The following is a 15,872-nucleotide window of genomic DNA, read 5'->3' on the forward strand; positions in this document are numbered from 1 at the left end:
TGACAGGACTTGTCCCTCAAAACTACCTGAATTACTTTATATTCATGTCTAATTTTAGGCGTGTGACAACTAAATATGGAAATTTCAGCCATTTTTTAAGTAGGCCTGGTGTTGGATGTATGATCCACCGCTATCTTAGCTCTTAGGTCACGTGGCTACATGTAACAATTTTTTTACCTAGAAAAAATCTGAACAAAAAAGGATTGGTTATTGGTTTCAACTCAGAAATTTCTCTGTTGTGCAGCCGTAGTTTGGGGTTTCTCTGAGAGATGCGGTCAGATTTTTGTTTAAATGATTACTTTAAAATCCTTCTGATTCTGCCTGCTTTGTTAACAGCACTGAATATCACAGAGGAGGCGACATCGTGCCCCCTCGGATATTTTCCCTGTGGAAACCTGAGCGTGTGTCTCCCTCAGCTCATGCACTGCAACGGCATCAACGACTGTGGCAATCAGGCAGACGAGGAGAACTGTGGTGAGGCACCATTTCAATTCAAACAAATTGTATTTTTCCACATGCATGCCGTGTAGTTTCAGCGCACCATTTGACTGAAGTTCATGCAGTTCTGTAAAAATAGACTTTTCCAAAAGTTGTTCTAATTGCATTTTTCTGGAGTATTCAGTCATTCCAGCCTAGCTATCACTAATACACTAATCTCTTTTATTTACTTTGTTACTGTACCTTTGCATGATGCCTCCTCAGCTCAGTTGGACTCTTCTTGGACTCATGACTAGTGGTTTGTTTTATTAATCTTTTTACCTGTGAAGATGTTACCCTGCTGGATGGAACTGGGGGAACATCATGCAGGGAGAGAGAAAAAAAAAAAGGATTCCTTCTCCATGTTGGAGTCACACTAAGGTCCCAAGGGGAGGTGTCAGATTTGTGGCGGTGAATTAGTGTGGCCAGCGAGGAAAGAAACGGGTTCAAAGTCAAAAGGATTAGCAGCTGGTCAATCATGAGAGTGCCGTAAACTCAGGAAGGGACACGTAGTGGGGAGGATGGTGTTGGGGGGGGGGCTTAATCATTTATTGTACGAAGACAAAGAAAAGAGGAAGCATTAAGGTTTCTAACTTTTACATTAAAGCATTAAAACTTGCAACTGGCGATAATACATTAGAGGCTTTAATGTGATTAAAACTGTGGTTTTATCTCTAATTAGTGCCTCCACGTTCTGAACGTTTCCCAACAGAATTGTTGCGTTGCTCTGTTTTTTGTATTGATTTTGTATTGCTGTTATTTTTTCTTTTTTATGGCTCCTGCGGTTTCCCCGGCATGCTTCTCTGCCTTTGCCATTGCCTTAACAACCATCACCAGTTGTGTCTCACGTCCACGAATCTCTTGTTTCTTGTTGCCCAGCCTGGCTGAACTGTTGACTGATAAGATCTTAATACAGAAATCACCCCATCTGTAGCTAAAAGTTAATCATTGACAATGAAACAATTCTAAAGTTGTTTTTTTGTTGCTTCTATTAATGCCCAAATAACTGAATATTACTTTAAAAAATAATTTATCTTGGCAAATTGGAGCTGCCATCTGCTCAGAAACTGGATAGAATAATCATATTCACCTGGTAATGAGAAATATTTCACATTAAAGTCTTCTCCGTGCTGCTGAGTGACAGCAAATTGCATAAATGACATCCTGAACGACTGCAGAAGATCATCAGTCATGGCATTTGGGCAAAAGCAGGTGCAGCTTATAACAAACCCATCAAACTGTAACCGGGGCCCATTCTGACATGTTTTTAGGCTCAATTTAGTCCACTAGAAATGATGATGTAATCTAAGATTTGTGTTTCACTGTTTACTTCTCATCCTTGCAGAATCAGAAATACTTCATTGCTTTCAAGGAAAATTTAGTTTACAGCTCTCACAGCTCAACGGTGGGGAATTAGACTGAGATCTCAGTGTTTGTTGGCTTGAAAGGGGGAAAGTTGAGTTTTTGATGATACAAAAACTGAATTCAATTATAGGGGAGCAAATTTCGAGCGGAATGATGTGAACTAAAAGGCTTTTCGGGCCGTGTTTTGCTCTTATTTGGACAAATTTGCAAACAGCTTTGGTCATGAAATTCATTATATTTGTTAAACTGAGGATTTCTAGTGATGCCTATCATTTCCTGATACCAGGAGACGAGCTGAGAAGCCCACATAGGATGATATTTTGTCTTGATTGCTCTGCAGAATTCCTTCAACCCCATCATCAGTCTGTGATGCTTGGGATCAATATATAATGGCCTTGTTTGTCTGGAAAGCTGTGGCAGTGGGAAGTTGATGGTGGTTTTATTTCTACTCTTGGGGCAGATAACCATTAACAGAGCATGTAAGAATCACTTTAACAATGTGTAATGAACTGGCAATTGTGCAGTGTGTGTAAATTATTCAATGCTTTCTGTCGGCAGGTGATGCTTTAGAAATTACCTTAAAACTGATTAAAGAAATTTTGAATGTTAAAAAAAATTATCCAGTAATTCGGGGCAACTTCTAACGGTTACTTGTGTTAATTGCGCAGCATTTTTACAACAGTGTTAAAAGAAATGAAATGCCCCTATGTGATTTCTGGTCTCTATTTGCCACAGACTTTGTGAAGAAGAAATGTGGGGAAAAAACAAGGGTAGAACTCTAAAAATAGACTTGGTGGAGAAGAAAACCCTGTTTTTTTGTCACATTGCAAAACACCAATTGTAGATAATCCTTAAATCCATCCTTAGTCTGCACAAAAATACATTTAAATCCATGTGCAGAGATTGCTATTTCAAGCTGATTTTGACTGATAAAAAAGGAGGTTTCTTTTCTTCCTTCTTTCCCATGTACACTTGTGCCGTTGCCTTTGAGTACGTACGTGCTTGAATATGAATATGTAGGCCGCAGAATCTCATACCAAGATAAAACCACCCCTTCTTATGTAAAATGTCATTATAATGTCAAGTATATTACATTCCTTTTCTTCAAGTTCCAGCAGGAGATTAATGATTTGGAAAGAATTACATCAGAATGTGACTGAAAGTCAAGTTTGCTGCACACTGCAATCATTTACAGATGCTGACCCCTGAATCTGCTGCCACAGTCTCGGTCCCGAGTCTGGCAAGTTGAATTCTAACGCTTCAGTCAGTAATGAGCATGAAATACCTTTAGATGCAGATGAAACTCTATGAATGAAGAAAAACATTATTCTGTCCAGGAAAATGCATATTATTTAGTAATTAATTTGATGTGATTTGAGAGGGAAGTTATCTTAACATCAACCCTCTAAGAAGCGCTAACGCACCTGATAAATGTCAATTCATAGCCCTTCTAGTCTTCCACGAGAGCTTCCAAGTTTTTATTTTTAGATTATTTTTCAGTCTGTTGCTCATTCTTTTTGTCCTCTCGCTCTACCCCTCTGGCCTCTGCTGCGCTCCTACAAACTGGTGCAAACCATCAGCTTCTAAACGATGGCTCCTCCGCAGACTCTTGTAACCAGGGTGAACTTTGATGGAGCAATCTCTCCACTGACAGCGTTGCTGCACTTGTTTTTCAGACAGATGCGTTCTTGGTTTTTTGTGTTGGTTCTTTTTCGTAAGTCAGAGAGCTTTGATTGATTTAAATCTCATTGCAGGAAATCTGGAATTATTAGTTCTTTCAGTGAACTTCAGTGTGTTGTCCGCCAGCTCTGACAACATAATTGCAGAGGTCATGTTTGCATTTTCTCTGCATTCTATTCTTATAGAAAACAAAACAAAAGCATTCCTTTCTCATTTCAGCACAGGTATGAAAAGCAGATAAGAATGGAGATTAAAGCCAGTTTCATTTTCCAGCTGTTGCTTCCAATTTTTCATCGGACTTTAGTGGGATTAGAATTTTAACAGGCCCTGTAAATTCATCACAGTTGGCTTTTGTTATCATTCAACCTTGAGCTCAACCTCCAAACTCAATCTGTATTCTTGTTCAGTTATAATCAGTTGCTTCAGAAAGGTAAGAAAATGGCATTGGTATTACCAATCCTTCAGGTCACAGAACCATGGAGAGCTGTCAAACAGATACCAGCTCAAACAAACTAAACTGCAACCAAACTGGCAGCGCAGATCTGACTGACCTTTTACACAGAAAGTACATGAGGTACATCTGTCAGACTCTTGCAGGCAGTCCTGCTAAAAAGTTTTTTCTTTGGATAAATGTCATGTTAGGGGCAGGATTATCATCCTGTTGGGTCACATGGAGCTCACATACACAGGCATTTTTATGGTACGTTATTTTATGTTAGAAAATCAGCCAAAAAAGAAACATAGAAGAAGCAAACAGTTACAACAATCACATAGTTGCTTCTGACCTTAATTCACAATCAACTTACATTTCATTACCTGTGTTCCTGTTTAGTATATTAAAATATATTCTCATTATCATCATCACTATCATTACTGAACATATCTATATAAGTTATTTTTCCTGTTGTTATCTAGTTGTATGATTTTATATTCATCTTAATTATTCCCACCGCTATTTCCATCATCATCATCATCATCATCATCATCATCATCATCATCATCATCATCATCATCATCCCAGCCTTACCACACTTAGTGAACATTTTTTTTTAGATTTCTTGAGGGTGTAAGAATAATGAATAGGAATAATTTAAAGGATTCCTGCATTGTGGATGTTGCAAAGTGCTCCTTAATGCTCAGGCTGCCAAGTGCCTTTTTTTAATGTCAATGCACAGCTGCTGCAAACTGTTTTCATTTATTGATTTTATAATGTTTGCTATTAAAGCCACAGGTGTCGTGCTATTTATCCTATGCAGCGAGCAGGTTGCTGTTTAAGTAGGAATTTGTCCAGCCAGTTATTGAAGACTTTTTTGACTTTCATTAGTGCTCAGAGTGCTCCATATTATTGTGCTCCATATTATTGTCTCTCCTTGTTTCTTGTCCTTAAGATGTTAGTTCTATTAGTACTTCCCTTCTTTTCTGGATTTTATATCTTATGAACTATTTGTGTAGTGTATTTTTCTGTTTAGGCATTTTATAAACCTTGAGTGGGCCACTGACATTGAGTGTCTGTGTTTGTAAATTAGTCTTAAAAGGTTGCTCTGTCTTGACCCTTCTATACTGCATTTTTTGGTCAATATTAATCTAAACTGCAAAGACAGGGAGATGGTCACTGATGTCATTTATTCATATTCTACCTATTGTACTCTCCTCTATAGTGATGGTGAATATGTTTTCTGTTCGAGATGCACAGTGGGAAGTTACTCCTGTTGGTCTTCTGATTCTGGGTTTTCGTCATATACTGTCCATAGTATTAATAAATAGTTTGGACATTTTGTGTTTATGTGTATTTAGCAGATAGATATGGAAAAGGTCTCATCTTTGAACCATTCTGGATTAGATCCAGGCACTGTCTATAAAGTGAATGGTAACATTTGTAGCTTTTTTATCTTAATTCATAATCCTCCATTTTAAAGTCTGATGTATTATACTCCCTGATGTGACTGAAATGCACGTATGGATTCCAGCTATTGAAATGAATAGACAGTTAATCAAACGCCTTTATTGTCTGAGTGTGTATGGATTAGCAATGATTTTTGATGGAAGACGTTATTTAAGAGTCTTTTTTTTTAGCTCCAGATATTAAAGAGTGATTAATCATGTCAATGTCTGTCTTATTTCATGTATCATACTGTGGGAATTCTTCAGCACATGCATAGAACATCCTTGTTTTTAGTGATTAAAAAGTGCTCCTTTTATATATATCAATATAAATACCAATATCTTATTGTGTCTGTCATGTGTTTTAAGTGTTCATGGTAATGTCAGAGAGGAAAAATGGCTTTGTTAGCCACTGAGAGAAAGCCTCTCCCCAACAATGAGACCTGCTTATGTGGCCCTTTGGATTTAGAAGACATTTAAAGTTATTATTCACTTGACTGCACAGAGAATTGTCTTTCCTCAACCTCATTTTGTTGTAAAACCAGCGTGCTCCTGTTGCTGATGTCAGGATATCCTTCATAATCATGTGCTCCCAGAAAGCAGCTATGGTTGATGTTTTTTCAGGGTTTGCTGGTCATCAGAGGGAAATCTTGAAAAGGAAACATGAGATGCTCTTTGTTCCTTGAGGAACATATGCGGATGGTTTCATACTGCAGAAAGGAAGACGTATTGCTTGGCATTAAGTTCAGGAATGTGTCGAATACATATACCAGTATTTAGCTTTCAGCTTGAGGGTCATATTTGTAATATAAGAGAACAATCAAAAAACATAAACACAACCACTTAAGGACCCAACATAAGAGAATCCTTCAAAATCACATAAGATCTCTAAATCCAAATGCTAAATATAAATTAAACAATTACAACTGGGGGGACCAAAATGAGGCGGTTCTCCAGAGTCTGTTTGGGGCTTGTGTCTGGTAAAATGAGCAGCATGCAGAAATGTCCAAACAATAATCTCCAATATCATTATTCACCCCAGCTTCTGCAGATACCAGTGATGCAAATAAAGCACAGCTGAATTTATGTTTGTGCTTCGTAAATACACACTCACTGCCTGCTAATAAGAATATGCATTCTGCAATTTCCCTTGGAGATCGAGTTCAATCATTGACTCAGTGATAGCGGCAGATTTAATATCATATTGACTGGTGCTGTTGAGGTTACTTCTAGTGGTGTCTCTGATAATGACTGCAGCACTGATTAAAATTAGTTTATTGTTAATCATGTGTACTCAACAATTATTCCCCTTTTCAATGTTGGGTCTCATCACATACCTTTCTCTTGTGTGCGGAATTAAGTATTAATGTCATTATACATAAAAGCAGATTTGGTCTATTGTTTTACATCTCAGCTGACTACGTCTGATCCCACCACCTGCGGCCACCCATGGTGACCTGAGCACATGGTGACTAGCGAGTGCCAATCAACGGCTGCTGCCTGACACGCGGACTCTTAAGCCGACCCACAGGCTGTGTCTTTACCAGCAAGTGATCCTACAAAGTGAATGACGTTTGTGCACAAGCTTTTCAGGGAAGCTCAATGGGACAGACACAGATGGTCGCTGTTGGCTAATATGAAATATCAACATGGCAAAGCAAGGCAGCTCATTAGAATTTAAATTCAAAGAAATGCTCCAAGGAGCAGGCAGAAGGAAGTCCTGCCATTTTAAGAACTGTCAAGTTGGTCTTTTCCCCCCTTTTTGTAAGTACTGTTAAGTCTGATGAGTTACTATCCAGCGTGGTTGCCCTCTCCAAATCAACTCCCACCCTTTGCCACCTCCTCACATTGGTAAGGCAAAATAAGGAAGCCAAACGCATGTCTGGCTGTCAGTATGAACATTTCCTTAAGGAAAAAAAGAAATTGACACTAGGTAGAGGTAACTTATGGCAGCATTTCATGTGTCATAGAACAAAGGGTCCAGCAGCATAGCATAACCACCCTTACCCAAGAAGATCTGTCACAACCACTGCTAAACCTGTCATTGATAGATGAGCCTTTTCTGAATCAAAAGGGTACTCAAAATTTCGAGAATTATTTTTTTTTTCCAAGAGATTCTTTTTCCAAACATGGACAGCACATCATGTTTTAAAAGATCTCTTCCTTTTCTTTGCACAACTTACATTGTGAGGGTAAACCGAGGTGGATTGAACAGCAGAACTTTGGAATGACCTGGTTTCCAAATATGACCCAGAAATAAGTAGGTGACTGGATGTATTAACCAAGAAAGGTAAACTACTGCAGCATGCCATCCAGAATGATACTGGAAAGTGCAGCATCACAGATATGCATATACCGGTATTATTTTAGCAGATGAGTGTAAGACTTGCCAGAAAGAGAGCTAGTGGCAGTACACGTGTGACGGGTGCAATTTGGACCCACAAGCAGCACTCTGGAAAACTGGACCGCGGTAATCACTTTTATTAGTACACAGGCAAACAGGAACTCAGGCAGACAAGGAAGCACAGGAAACAGTCCGTTCTTCAGGCTCAGGGCCCACACAAAGTCTGTGGGTTGCAGGCTCGGGGATTGGGTCGAGCAGAGCCGGAATGCGGAACCAAGGGGGAACGATGTAAATCCTCAGAACCGTGCAGTTCCGCTGACAGCGGGCAGGAGTGACAGAAAGGGTCTTACAGGAGAGGAGGCTGACGATGTAGCGGAGCAGACTGGGGACGAGCAGCAGTGAAGTCAGGACCAGGTGAGCAGACAGGAACCAGAAACGCTGAGGCAGAAGTCGTAGTCAGGGGCAGAAAGCAGTTAGGTTGTCCAGGGAACAGGCGAGGCAGGCAGAACGAAGACAGGCAGGGTCGGTAATAGGTAATCCGGCAGGAAAATAACGCTGGAAAGTCTCGCATCGAAGCAGAAGAACAATCTGGCAAAGACTAAGGAATAAGCTGCAGCTGTGCTACAGGTGAGTGGAGTTGAGCTGACGGGGTGAGAGTGGCTGGCAGGTAGAGTGGAAAATTACTGGGGCAGAGGGACAGGAGGGAACTGGGGAAATGGGGCTGTGACAAAACGTGTGATACCTGCACATTGTGATACCTGCAAGTGCTGAGCCTACAGAATTCATAGAATGTCATATCGGACAAGGAGATGATGGAGCTGAACACTCGTTTCAAGCCTGACACATACAGCTTTATGAGAGCGGTTGCTGCCTGCTGGACACGGTCAGACAAGGTTCTCACCCGGGTCTGCCTGCATGTTCCATTCCATTGGGAGGATGCTGAGCATGCTGTGTTTGTACAGCCGCTTACAAGAAAGACAAAAGAGAGGAAAAAACAAATGCCTGGAGAGCTGCGAAAGGCATGCCCATGTGAATATTTTCCCATCATGAACATTGTCCTGTGGTCCCTACTTACATTGTCCATGACAACATGCAGGCTTCTCTGGAAAGACTCTTGGGTGTCAATTGGATAAGTAGACGTGCCGGGCAACAATGTGTACAGATGGACTGAGCTCTTAGTCTCTGATTTTATTTGAATGAGAATTAATTCTCTTGAATACCAAGAAATTGTTGCTGCTCAGCATAAAACCGGGTTGTTTCTCACTGTAGCAGTGTAGCACTGTAGAATTAAAATTTGTGTGTATGTGATTATTAACCAGCTATATTTTAGGGTTGTTTTCCTGCTGTTTGGGTTTAATAACTGTATCAGTTTGAGTGCTGCTGTTTTTTCGTGTCAATATAGTTCCGCTGTCATTCTGAATGAACAAGAAACAGCAGCATATATTTAAACAGTTCCCTGCCTGCCGTCCTAGGTAAGAACTGGTTAAATAAATGTAGATAGAAAATGGACACACCAGAGATACAATTCCTTTTCAGACCTTTTATGTTTTAATGTTCAAGAGAAATAAAGGGAGTGAGGCTTAATGCCAACGTCTATTTCTTGTCACTCCAGAGCAAATGAAGCAATTAGAGTCCAGAGCTGATGCAGGACATTGAACTGCAATATGTTTGAATGGAGCTGCCAATATGGATTTAGTACAAATAAAGAAGGTCACTGTTAAGTTAAAATCTAATTAATGTGTCAGAGAGGTGGCAAAAACTGCTGGAGCAGCTGACAGACAACATAAGAGTAATAACCAAGCCATGAGGCCAACAGACCTGCCTCCGATACAAGGGAATCTGGAGACAGACTATGTGAAAAAGCACCTAAAGGTCTGTGAAACCATGTTTCTGTCATCAGATTAAAATGAATTCTAACTATCATGTTAAGAGGAAGTCAGGCACAATGGTTTCGTTGAAGGGTTATAGGTGCAGTGTGGGGGTGTTTTTCAGCTGCTGGGCCAGGGAGCCTGGTCAAAGTTGAGGGAAAGCTGAAAGTATAGATTCATAGCTCATAAAGAACTGATCCCATGCACTCAGATCAGACTGGGCCAAAAGATCACGGTAAGACAAGACAACGACCCTGAGCACGCGAGCCAAGACAATACAGGAGCAGCTTAGAGACCTGAAAACCTCTGCTGTAAGAGGAGAGAGAGAGTATCCCCAAATCTGTTGGCATCTCACCAAGTTCAGGGGCTAAATATGCAATCTTTCATTTTTTATTATTATTTTCAATTTAAAACCCGTTTGAAGCCAGTAGTGCTTTAAGTTTGTTTTATTCTGACTCACATGTGGCAGTTAAACTGCTAATGTCCAGATATTGGTATATTTCACGAGACATCCAGACTTGAATAAGAAAACACAAACACCAGTGTTTGTTCTTTAACATGCATACATTTTCTTAGACTTAGCATCTGCTAAAAATATTTTCAGTTTAATTTCAACTGTAGTTTTAAAACACAACAGTCAGAATTACTTTTTATGATCCTATTGGGACTTTTTTGCATAAACAGGATAATATGATGGATCAGATTTCTCCTGGAACAATATGTGAGGCAAACACGAGTTTAACACTCGCTGAGTAAAGGTTGACGACCATCGACAGCGTGTTTTGTTCTCTCCTGGATGATTTCAGTGTGTCCCCACTGACTAAAAGCTGCAGATTTTACACTTGCTGCTTTTGAGCATCAGCGCACCAACAAAGCATCAAACAACGGAACAGAGACCCCCCGCAGTGCTGCTTGTAATCACATATTCTGGCTGTGTCAAACTGAGTACAGAAGATACCGGCATGGCCAAAAACCGAGAGCTGAATATTACAACACTTCTAAAGTATGAGAAGAACTGCTCTAAATTGTCCTTCTTTACAGATCAAATACGCTTCAAATGCGACTGATTGTGTGTGTGCATCCTGCTGAATTAGTTATTTACTCCCTCACATGCTCGTATTTTCTTTATGTGCTCTGATTCGTCAGAGCAGTTCAGACAGTGGTGCAGGACCCACTAATGTGATTTGGAAACTCAGGAATCGGGAAGAGGCTACAGAGCGTAACCTCTTTACTTTTTCAGCTGATTCAAAGGTTGCTCCACAAAAGAATGGAAAGAACTTTGTCTTCCTTCAGTATCTGCCTGGTGTTTGCCTCTGAGGGAGATTTTTTTTTATTTTTAAAAAGTGCTGCCGCACACTGTTGGTCACACAACTCGGCCCCTTTATGCTGTGGTTTCTGTTTATCTCCCTTTGCAGCGATGCCCACTCTTTATCAATGTGCAAAGTGAGTCGTTTTGCTTCTGCAGATTGACATAAGCCTATCACCACAACAATATAAACCAGTCACAAATTGGCCTGCCTTTGAAGCAGACATTTCAAAGTGATGCAGTGAAATTGGTAATGGATTAACTACAACAGTCACATCTATACTTCCAATCTAATTAGACCACCCACTGAACATCACGTGAACCAAATTATCATATTTTTGATGGTGCAAGTGTCGGAGATTAATTATGAACCAGCCAAACAACCCACTTTAATTAAATTCATTGACCTGCGCCTAAGCATATTGCATTCACGTCCTCGTCTCAGTGCCCATTATACAACCCAAACCCCTACACAATATGTTGATTGGAGATTAATTTCTCCTCGTGTAAAGCGGTGCGGTTTCTCCATTCTTTCTAATGAAGTGGTAATGGAAAAAAAGCACTTTCTGCATTCTGTCTTTTGAGAGAGCAAAACTTCCAATTAGTGGCAGTTCTTCAAATGGATAGATTTCCATAAATATTAGCTAATCATGAAAAATGAACAGAAATGAGTTGACCCCTAAAATAACAGATGCTGATGGGTCCAGTTTTTGCAGCAGGCTTGCCCTCATGATCTTCTCTTCCAGAAACTTCTTAATGTGTTTTCCTTGTGCTAAACGTGTGTCTTTTTACAATAAATGCATTTTAGATTGTGGGCTCACCTCACTGTTGTTGTAACGGGTGGTGCATGAACCCAATCCCAGCAAAAGACTCGGCACAAAGAGACAGTTCAAAGGTTTACTCCAACTCTGGCAGGCAGACAAACCACAGTGGCAGACAGCTGGGTCAAGGAAAGCAGGGGTTCGGTACCAGAGACACGACAGCACAGGCAGACAATCTGATGAGGAGCAGGTAGCAGGAACAACATAACCAGGGGTTCATTCAGAAACAGGTAAACAAGAATCAGGAGACAGGAGGTTTAAAGCTTGCTCAGGGACAGATAGCTGAAATAATTACCAAGAGGCAGACGAAGCATGAGAATCAGGGGAGGTCTGTATCAAGAAGTCACGCAGAAAACTGCAAAGTCTCACAGGGCAAAAACCAATCAGGAGTGAGTCAGGCGCTTGTGGATAGATGCTAGATCATGACGAGAAATAGACTGACATGGTGGGTGTAGGTGGCAGGCTGAGCGGGACATCGGCAGAGGATCATTGGAAAAACGTGGAGAGTTGGATGACTGAACTATGACAGCGATGTCTAATTCTAATCTTAAACTGCACACTGAATCCCTCACTGCCCCATTTGTAGTGGCATTGTCATTTTATAATAATGACATCATGTCTGCAACAGCTTATTGTTGAGGTTCCTGATAGCCACAATATAAATAACCCACACTGTTGAATGAAACCCCTGTTGTATCCTCCCATCTTCTCATTACCTCCAGTAACTGTAGCTCAGATAGCAGAGTTTGTTTCTACTCTGTGCCGAAGCGTCCTTGAGCAAAACACTGAACCCCTATTGGAACTGACGCTGAGACTTCGTTGAATCGTATGCATGAATGTGAACGTGTAAAGTAAATTGCTTAGGGTCACCAAGGGTGGCTGCAAAAATGAAAACTAGAAAAATTCATTTACAATCCATGTTAATGTGGCAGTTAATCCCCTGGGGGAGGTAAAAGTAAACATTACATGATTGCTAATAGAATTTGTGTAAGAAGAGAGACGGGTCATGTTTTTATTTCAACTGCTCTCTTGCACATCGCGTATCATGCGTAATGATATAATCCTGTGAAATGGTGGAGAACAAAACCCTATGATGCAAAAATAGGCTGAAACAACCTGATCAGAAGTGCCGTCATATTAATAAGTTAAAATTTCCTCGACATCCTGTGGTGACAGTATGGAGGTGAGATGCATCACTGGAGGCTAAGCAAATTATTACCACTCAGTTGTTTGATTCTCCAGATTTTAAAGGACTTCATTGAGAGTCAGTGTGCATGGTCATGGTGACTCCTGAGCACAAGCCCATCTGTTCACTTGCCAACATTTACACATCACTCTCGCAGGTTGGAGGGGAATTCCAAGTAAAATGGTTTCATGTGAACTGTCATTGTGTCCTGGTTGCACCACAGCTCTGTCATTCAGCCTCAGAATTGTTCAGCAAATAATAGAACTCGCTCACAATATTTCTGTATTCTTCCCTTGACTTCTTCATCAAACTCTGAAATCATCTAACAATGGTGACTTCATCATCAATGACCTGAACAGTCAAGTTAATCAAATACTACAATAAGGCACAGGATGCTGGTGAAACCCTTTGTGTTGGTTTTGCTCTGACACACAAGGCAGCGTTGCCTGATTCTAAGTTGCAAAGAACAATCTTCTCCTCTCAGACAGAGAATCCCACCATATTCTTGATTGCCTCGTGCACTTGGATTTTCTGCCACTTTGTGGGCTCGCATCACATATCAGCACTTCCGCTGCTAACAACCAGTTGCATCAAATTGGCTACTCTCTTTTCAAGCAATGATGGAATTGCAGGGGGAGAAAGGGATCAATTATCTTGAGTAAGTGACTCACGTCGATAAATGTGAATGGCAGGAAAATGCTGCCATTTGTTGGATTTCTCCTGTTCCATTGTTGTTATTGATCTCTAGTGATTCTCTCACCTGCTGTGACTGATTTAGGGTGGTTCTACAGATTACTCACAATGTCCTGCTCTTTCTTTACACACTTCAAAGGGCAGTATGACCTTAATCAATGTCCTAGCAGTGATGTCAATATCAATCCAATATTTATTGACATATCTTAGTACTTATTCTTTTGGGTCTTTTATGGGTGCCTTGTGTTTTGGAATGTATCTGAAAATGATGTTTCTTTTTCTAAGGGTTTTTCTTTCTGTGTTATTAATCAGCTCTCAACTGGAGTATTTCTCAGTTTATGTGTCCCAGTTCCACACAGTAAAGGAAAGCTTATCAACTGGTGACAGAGTGCTGTTTTCCATCACGGCTGCTTCCCGTACAGCCGACAGAGTCGCGGCATCGGCGCATCATGAAAATTCAGCCGCACACCCAAACTGCCACTTTGGAATTACTGCTGTACAGGGAACTGAAAAATTACCAGCAAACACTGACAGGAAAAGTCATTTTCAGTCATTGAGCTTGGTGCAAGCTGCCTTTTAAATCCCAAAGTTGCAAGTTGGAGAGCTGAGAGGCAGAACAAAAAGGTCCCAAATCTAAGGAGCTTAGGACCATAATAGTCTCACATCGAACAGACCGATGGGTGCATGGTTCTCTGCATATTTGCCAAGAGCAATTTGACACTATAGATATATTCAGGTCAGTACGTTAACATCCAGATTTGGTTGTATTCCATAGGAAGATAGTTTGTTTCTGAGTATTCAGAGGTCGAGGCTGTCAGGTTCAAGTGTCCTGGCCTCAGAGGTGTGAACCAATGCACAGAACTCAGCTCTCTCTTCATGCTTCCTGTGGCGAATGCTGACTGTGAAAGAGGATTCTGCTTCCTCGACCATCATCTCACAAATGACAGAAAGCTCAATATATATCTCAATGATGAAGACCCTGTTGCTTCCTCTCAATGAATAACCCAAAGATTTCACCTATGCCTAAGATTTGCAGAGCTGTGTGTGTGGGGGGGAGGGAAGGCGGGGGGGCGGGGGTGGGGGGGGGGGATGTGCTTTCTGTTGACATTTCTCGTGTTGTGTTGTAATTTTAATGGTCTCACTGTTCGAATATCTCTGATGGCACTGGCACAACCAATATACTACAGTATATATCACTAAAATTACAATGCCTTTATCATAATAATGTGTTTTCCTTACTAATCCTACCCAGGTTTCTATGTTAAATCCATGTGGCTGTTTGTATCCCAAACTATAGTCTAGCCTTCATATCATCAACCTGTCAGAGAGGATGATGATGATGAGGAGGAGGAGGTTTCAAATGATTTCAAATTAAGTTGTCTGTCTAAAAGGGACTTTGGATGTAAAGCATTATACTGGGGGGCTGCATGAAGCTCCATTTGGGACCCAACCCAGATTTATTAGTGATGAATTGAGAGTGAGAACATGTTGTGCATGGTAATGATGTAGTATTGAGAAAGAACTGCTCTTAATTACTATTAATCATTTGGGGAAAAAAAATAGCTACATTAATATTCAGACAAAATCTGTTAGTTTTGAATTGTCCAGGTCAAAATCATATTCCAACTTGCTAACGCTGAATTAAAAAAAAGTGTTTTGGAACAATCATCATATATATGATTAATTTAATCTGTTTATCTAAACAGCTGTTGTCGCTGGACCTGAGTGTTCTCATAAGATTTCAGTGTTTTCAGTAGTTGCCAGTTTCATGAGGGTATCTAATAATGGCTTTCACCACAAATTATATTTAGTTGACTCAGGGTCTGAGAGAATGATTTTGCAATGGCTGCCTAATGACAAGCAACTAATGGGTGTCCTGCTCTTGCTCTCTCTATTCTTTGTTTCATTTTCCAGGAGACAATAATGGCTGGCCCCATCTTTTCGACAAGTATTTCGGAATGCCGAGCTACAATGCTGTGGTCAAGTCCAACATGTGCCGTAAGTATTGAAGCTTATCAAAGTGGAATGTTTATTCCACTTTGATGCCAGACCTCTCACTACTGTTTAGGCCGACATGGTGCCGATGAATTTACCGTCTCGCAGTTAGAGTAAAAATATTATGTGTCGGGTGAAGAGTGCAAGGCTCCCTTTTTAAAACTACTTTTGTAGTTTGACGTTGGTCGAAAGAGAACCTGTCAGCAGCTGTTCCAGGCAAGGCTGATGTGACTGTTTAATCTGCAAACTTTTAACA

The 15,872-nt window shown here is 40.6% G+C and overlaps 1 protein-coding gene across 1 annotated transcript in view; it reads left to right on the top strand.

The window, feature by feature from the left end:
• Positions 1–15,872, top strand: part of rxfp1 (relaxin family peptide receptor 1) — a 32,096-nt gene that overhangs the window by 3,059 nt on the left and 13,165 nt on the right. Inside the window, exons 2-3 of the mRNA XM_029847677.1 lie at positions 337–474; positions 15,536–15,619. Of these exons, the coding sequence (XP_029703537.1) occupies positions 337–474; positions 15,536–15,619 (222 nt within the window). The remainder of the gene's footprint in view (positions 1–336; positions 475–15,535; positions 15,620–15,872) is intronic.

Source organism: Takifugu rubripes, chromosome 14, assembly GCF_901000725.2.
Source record: "Takifugu rubripes chromosome 14, fTakRub1.2, whole genome shotgun sequence".
NCBI lineage: Eukaryota > Metazoa > Chordata > Actinopteri > Tetraodontiformes > Tetraodontidae > Takifugu > Takifugu rubripes.